This window comes from Mesoplodon mirus (assembly GCF_964341445.2).
Source record: "Mesoplodon mirus genome assembly, chromosome: 7".
Taxonomy (NCBI): domain Eukaryota; kingdom Metazoa; phylum Chordata; class Mammalia; order Artiodactyla; family Ziphiidae; genus Mesoplodon; species Mesoplodon mirus.
Window position 1 is genome coordinate 111,141,886 of NC_138983.1, and position 7,261 is coordinate 111,149,146.

The 7,261-nt window shown below is 40.3% G+C and overlaps 1 protein-coding gene across 1 annotated transcript; it reads right to left on the bottom strand.

Moving 5' to 3' along the window:
- Nucleotides 1-271: 271 nt before the first annotated feature.
- Nucleotides 272-2,418, bottom strand: LOC309807584 (YTH domain-containing protein 1-like; the record flags this gene model as incomplete). Its single annotated transcript, XM_082627407.1, is given in 4 exon segments — nucleotides 272-1,378; nucleotides 1,380-1,614; nucleotides 1,616-2,130; nucleotides 2,134-2,418. Coding segments are annotated over 4 exon segments (2,142 nt in total).
- Nucleotides 2,419-7,261: the final 4,843 nt, after the last annotated feature.

A 7,261-nucleotide genomic window follows, 5' to 3' on the forward strand; every position in this document is an offset into this window, starting at 1 on the left:
GACTGAATCAATATCTACATTCTTGGACTGTTCCATTCTGCCACAATAAAAGCCTCAACTCAAATTGTCAACTGTGCATTTTTTGGAGGATTTGAGTTTTTCCAGTTCTTATTATACTGCATGCTTGGAACAAAGCGGGTCATAATAAATCCTTCTACACAATGAACTTCAAGTAGACAGTTGAAAATAGTTTTACTACTTGTAAACACACACAACAAGAAAAATACAAGATTCTTTTTATTTTTAAAGACTCGGTGCTTCCAAAAGCACATTATCTTCTATATCGACCTCTCTCCCCTCGGTCTCTGTCCCGATCACATAATCGCTCTCTTTCTCGTTCTCTATCACGTCCTCTATCTCGTTCTCTGTCTCTTCTGTTATCTCTAGGGCGATCTCGCTGTCGCTCCCGATCTCTTTCACGAGGTCTACTTCTCCGACCGGTGACAACAGCTTGTGTTCGACGAAGGAAATCATCCACCCTCATATCATAATCATGTAGTCGTTTATCTCTGTATCTTGCTTCATGTGGTACTGGGTGATGTCCTGAGTAGGGGGGATGAGCTTGAGGAGGTGGAGCATGGTGCTGATGGTGTGGAGGTCGTTCCATTCCAGGATAAGGAGTCATTCCTCGCCGAGGTGCTGGTGGTCCCAGGTTATGAAATTCCCTCAAATAATCATTGTAGGATCCATTTAAAAACACATCTCGGGGAACTCCTGAAAACCGTCTATCTACTTCCTGGTATCGTGGATCCTTTAAATACCCTGGTGTCTGATGAAACTCAGGGGCATAGTCAATCCTTGCTTTCTTTCTGCTGTTATGAATATCATAATCTTCTGGTCGACGCCTTCCCACATCCCGGACTGGTTCTCGACGGGATGGACGATCTCTTGACCGGGGCTGAGAATGCATTCTTCTCTTGTGAGGCATTTTATGAACGACCTGATGCAAGTCAATACTTTCATCAGGGGGAAATAGAAGACAAAGCTGCTTTCCACATTCAAGTTCAATTTCCTGTCCATCACGTGCGATGTTTACTGGCTTATGTCCATTCCAAGGATTGGTGAGATGAGCCGACTTAGTGAAGGGTAGTCCACGCCTGCAAATCCAGTCAATTTTAAAGACACCTCCCAGCATTTTAGCGTTCATTCCTGCTGGAAGTACCCAATGTATAGGAGATCCTCCATGGTGTGATTCTGAAGAAAGTCTTGCAAATCCTTGAAATTTTCCACTGTCTCTCACAGAAAATATTAAGATAACACTCCTTGCAGATCTGAATGCAGCATTTAATTTCTTCTCATTTACTGGCAGTGTAGACCATACACCCTTAGCTTTGGCAAGGGACACATTCTCATGGCTGTTACTCTCTATGAGAAAAAAATCTCGCATCCTGTAGGACATATTTGAGTTTACTGGTTTGATCTCTTCGGACAACATGAACGGCAGATTGTAATTTTGCGTGCTTCTTTTCTGAACCTGCATATGACTCTGATGCAGAGCTTCCACTTGTATCAAAAACAATAGGAGATATGCCTCTAGCTCTCTTCCTTTCCTTCTTTTTCTCCTCTGATCCATCTGTTCCTGAACCAGATCTGACCCGCCCATCCGTGAAGGAAAGAGTCGATAGCCTCCCTTCGGGTGTCATAATCATTTCCCTCTTCCTTCTGGTCTCTCTCATCCTGTTCATATTCTTCTTCCTCCTCCTCCTCCTCCTCTTCCTCTTTTTCTTCCTCCTCCTCCTCCTCATCTTCCTCCTCTTCCTCCTCTCCATCGTCATCCACCTCTTCATCTTCCTTCACATCTTGCACCCCTTCCTCCTCATTCTCAGTGCTGTTGACTTGCTCATCAGAAGAACCACTGCTGCCAGTCTCATGGTCAGAGGCATATTTTTCAGAGTTCACTTCCTCCTTAGAAGACTGGCTGGATCTGCTTGCACGTCTATCCACTTCAAGCCCAATTCTCTCAGAACCATCCGGTTCAGGGGATTTGACCCTCCTTTCAGGATCCCTTTTCCGCAGACATGTTTTCTCAGGTTGACTCTTATAAGGTTCTCTGGAGGCACTACTTGACAAACGAGTCTTCCGATCAGCTTCTAGACGTTTGTATCTTTCAGATCTTTGATAGTCCTCATTTTAATACTCTGTGAATGGCTTTCCGTCTGTACTAACCATTCTTTTGTTATTGCTGACTGATGAGCTCAGTGGCTTAGAAATCAGTTGTCTTGAAAGAACAGAAGGCTTTTGTTGCTTTGTGTCAGTAGATTCCATTCGGTCTCTTTTTCTTTTTGAACCCTCTTCCTCATTTTTATCTGGTTCACTCTCTGGATTATAGAGTTCATTATCCTGTTCTGGTATTTCAGACACAATAGCATCTAGAACAATAAGTTCTATATCTTTCTCCTCTCCGCTGTCGGCCGCCATTGCTCCCCTCTTGTTTCCGCTGCTGCCGCCGCCGCCGCCGCCGCCCCCACCACCGCCGCCGCCGCTGCTTCGACGTGACTCGGGCGGACGCTGCAGCCACGGCAGCAGAAGCACAGGCGCGTCCGTCAGTCCGTCCGCTGCGCTTGCGCGCTTCGCACGTTAACCTCTACCACTAACCCTTCCCGACTCACCCTTCCTCCTCACTTCTTCCCTTTCTCCCTTTTCCGCTTTCCTCCTTTCACTCCGGCCTCCCCCACCCTAGGCCCAGCCTTCCCGTTGGGGCTTAGGGACGGGAGGCGGTAATGGGGAGGGAAGGGAAACCATGGAGGCAGCGGGCAGCGCTGTAATGGAGCCGTGTGAAACGATCCCCCTCCCAAAGTGCCCTGCGCTGCTTACGCTTCGTTCCTCCCTAGGAACGTCACAGTGCCACGTGACGCTTTTTGAATTATGGTTTTCTCAGGGTATATGTCCAGTAGTGAGATTGCTGGGTCATATCGTAGTTCTATTTTTAGTTTCTTAAGGAACCTCCATACTGTTTTCCATAGTGGCTGTATCAGTTTACATTCCCACCAAGAGAGCAAGAGGGTTCCCTTTTCTCTACACCCTCTCCAGCATTAATTGTTTGTAGGTGTTTTGATGCTGGCCATTCTGACCGGTGTGAGGTCGTACCTCATTGTAGTGTTGATTTGCATTTCTCTTATGATTAGTGATGTTGAGCATGCTTTCATGTGTTTGTTGGCAACCTGTATATCTTTGGAAAAATGTCCATTTAGGCTTTCTGCCTATTTTTGTATTGGGTCATTTGTTTTTTTGATTTTGATTTTGGAGATTAATCCTTTGTCAGTTGCTACATTGGCAAATATTTTCTCCCATTGTGAGGGTTGTCTTTTCATCTTGTTTATGGCTTCCCTTGCTGTGCAAAAGCTTTTAAGTTTCATGAGGTCCCATTTGTTTATTTTTGTTTTTATTTCCATGCCTCTAGGAGGAGGGTCAAAAAGGATCTTGCTGTGATGTATGTCATAGAGTGTTCTGCCTGTGTTTTCCTCTAAGAGTTTGAAAGTGTCTGGCCTTACATTTAGGTCTTTAATCCATTTTGAGTTTATTTTTGTGTATGGTGTTACGGAGTGTTCTAATTTCATTCTTTTACATGTAGCTGTCCAGTTTTCCCAGCACCGCTCATTGAAGAGGCTGTCGTTTCTCCACTGTATATTCTTGCCTCCTTTGTCAAAGATAAGGTGACCAGATGTGCGTGGGTTTATCTCTGGGCTTTCTATCCTGTTCCATTGATCTATATTTCTGTTTTTGTGCCACTACCATACTGCCGTGATGACTGTAGCTTTGTAGTACAGCCTGAAGTCCAGGCGCCTGATTCCTCCAGCTCCATTTTTCATTCTCAAGCCTGCTTTGGCTATTCGGGGTCTTTTGTGTTTCCATACAAATTGTGAATTGTTTTGTTCTAGTTCTGTGAAAAATGCCATTGGTAGTATGATAAGGATTACATTGAATCTGTAGATTGCTTTGGGTAGTATAGTCATTTTCACAATGTTGATTCTTCCAATTCACAAACATGGCATATCTCTCCATCTGTTTGTTTCATCTTTAATTTCTTTCATCAGTGTCTTATAGTTTTCTGCATACAGGTCTTTTGTCTCCTTAGGTAGGTTTATTCTTAGGTATTTTAGTGTTTTTGTTGCAATGGTAAATGGGATTGTTCCCCTAATTTCTCTTTCTGATCTTCTGTTGTTAGTGTATAGGAATGCAAGAGATTTCTGTGCATTAATTTTGTAGCCTGCTACTTTACCAGATTCATTGATTAGCTCTAGTAGTTTTCTGGTACCTTCTTTAGGATTCTCTATGTATAGTATCATGTCATCTACAAACACTGACACTTTTACTTCTACTTTTCTAATTTGTATTCCTTTTATTACCTTTTCTTCTCTGATTGCTGTGGGTAAAACTTCCAAAACTATGTTGAATAATAGTGGTGAGACTGGGCAACCTTGTCGTGTTCCTGATCTTAGTGGAAATGGACTCAGTTTTTCAACATTGAGAATGATGTTGGTTGTGGGTTTGTCATATATGGCCTGTGTTATGTTGAGTTCCCTCTATGCCTACTTTCTGGAGGGTTTTCTCATAAATGGGTGTTGAATTTAATCAAAAGCTTTTTCTGCATCTACTGAGATGATCATATGGTTTTTCTCCTTCAGTTAGTTAATATGGTGTATAATGTGGATTGATTTGCATATATTGAAGAGCCCTTGCATTTCTGGGATAAACCCCACTTGATCATGGTGTATGATCCTTTTAATGTGCTCTTGGATTCCGTTTGCTAGTATTTTGTTGAGGATTTCTGCATCTATGTTCATCAATGATATCGGCCTGTAGTTTTCTTTTTTTGTGGCATCTTTGTCTGGTTTTGGTATCAGGGTGATGGTGACCTTGTCGAATGAGTTTGGGAGTGTTCTTCCCTCTGCTATATTTTGGAAGAGTTTGAGAAGGCTAGGTGTTAGCTCTTTTCTGAATGTTTGATAGAATTTGCCTGTGAAGCCATCTGGTCCTGGGCTTTTGTTTGTTGGAAGATTTTAAATCACAGTTTCCATTTCAATGCTTGTGATTGGTCGGTTTATATTTTGTATTTCTTCCTGGTTCTGTCTCGGAAGGTTGTACTTTTCTAAGAATTTGTCCATTTTTCCAGGTTTTCCTTTGTTCTGGCATATAGTTGCTTGTAGTAATCTCTCATGATACTTTGCATTTCTGCAGTGTCAGTTGTTACTTCTCCTTTTTCATTTCTAAATCTATTGATTTGAGTCTTCTCATTTTATTTCTTGATGAGTCTGGGTAGTGGTTTATCAATTTTTTTAATCTTCTAAAAGAACCAGCTTTTACTTGTGTTTATCTTTGCTATCATTTCCTTCATTTCTTTCTCATTTATTCCTGCTCTGATCTTTATGATTTCTTCAGCTAACTTTGGGTTTTTTTTGTTCTACTTCCTCTAATTGCTTTAAGTGTAAGGTTAGATTGTTTATTTGAAATGTTTCTTGTTTCTTGAGGGAGGTTTTTACTGCTATAACCTTCCCTCTTAGAACTGCTTTTGCTGCATCCCATAGGTTTTGGTTGGTCGTGTTTTCATTGTCATTTGGTTGTAGGTATTTTTTGATTTCCTCTTTGATTTCTTCAGTGATTTCTTGGTTATTAAGTAGTGTATTGTTTAGCCTCCATGTGTTTGTGTTTTTGACAGATATTTTCCTGTAATTGACATCTAGTTTCCTAGTCTTGTTGTCAGAAAAGACACTTGATATGATTTCTATTCTCTTAAATTTACCAAGGCTTGATTTGTGACCCAAGATATGATCTATCCTGGAGAATGTTCCATGAGCACTTGAGAAGAAAGTGTATACTGCTGTTTTTGGATGGAATGTCCAATAAATATCAATTAAGTCCATCTTGTTTAATGTGTCATTTGTTTTTTCACAAACACACACACTTTTTTTTATTTTTTCAAGAGATAAATAAACTGACACCAAGCATTGTAAATGGATGAACACAACAAAAACAACAATGAGTGCAAATGCAAAACATGAAACACAGTCATACTACGTCATAATATTGACATTCAGTCCAGTGATCCTCCATTGTAACAGCTCCTTTACTTTGCATTGAAAATTGATTTGTATATTTTTTGCTTCTGAGTCCTTCTGGGATTTTTTTTAATTCAAACAGAAAGTCCCCAAAGTTATAATCATTCTCATCAGTTCACTCAGTCCCATGTAATTAATTTTTTTTAATCTTGATCTTTTGTTAGCACTTTTATGAATTCATCAGTTTTCCATTAGAGTTCTGAAAATGCTTTTTCATTCAGTTCAGCAGTATAATCAGTTACCAGAAAGCTGTACTTCTCAGAGTCTTTCCAATGAATTCCTTGAAGATGAATGTGTCATTTAAAGCTTGTGTTTCTTTATTTATTTTCAGTTTGGATGATCTGTCCATTGGTGAAAGTGAGGTGTTAAAGTCCCCTGTTATGATTTTGTTACTGTCGATTTCCCCTTTTATGGCTGTTAGCATTTGCCTTATATATTGAGGTGCTTCTGTACTGGATGCATAAATATTTACAATTGTTATATCTTCTTCTTGGATTGATCTCTTGATCATTATGTAGTGTCCTTGTTTGTCTCCTGTAATAGTGTTTGTTTTAAAGTTTATTTTATCTGATATGAGAATTGCTACTCCAGCTTTCTTTTCATTTCCATTTGCATGGAATATCTTTTTCCATCCTCTCACTTTCAGTCTGTATGTGTCCCTAGGTCTGAAGTGGGTCTCTTGTAGACAGTACATGTACAGGTCTTGTTTTTGTATCCTTTCAGCCAGTCTATATCTTTTGGTTGGAGCACTTAATCCATTTAAATTTAAGGTAATCATTGATATGTATGTTCCTATTACCATTTTCTCCATTGTTTTGAGATTGTTATTGTAGGCCTTTCCCTTGTCTTGTGTTTCCTGCCAAGAGAAGTTCTTTTAGCATTTGTTGTAATGCTGGTTTGGTGGTGCTGAATTCTCTTAGCCTTTGCTTGTCTGTAAAGGTTTTAATTTCTCTGTCAAATCTGAAGGAGATCCTTGCTGGGTAGTGTAGTCTTGGTTGTAGCTTTTCCCCTTTCATCACTCTAAATATTTCCTGACACTGCCTTCTCACTTGCAGAACTTCTGCTGAAAGATAAGCTGTTAACCTTATGGGGATTCCCTTGTATTTTATTTGTTGTTTTTCCCTTGCTGTTTGTAATATATTTTCTTTGTATTTAAGTTTTGATAGTTTGAATAATATGTGTCTTGCCATGTTTCTCCTTGCCTT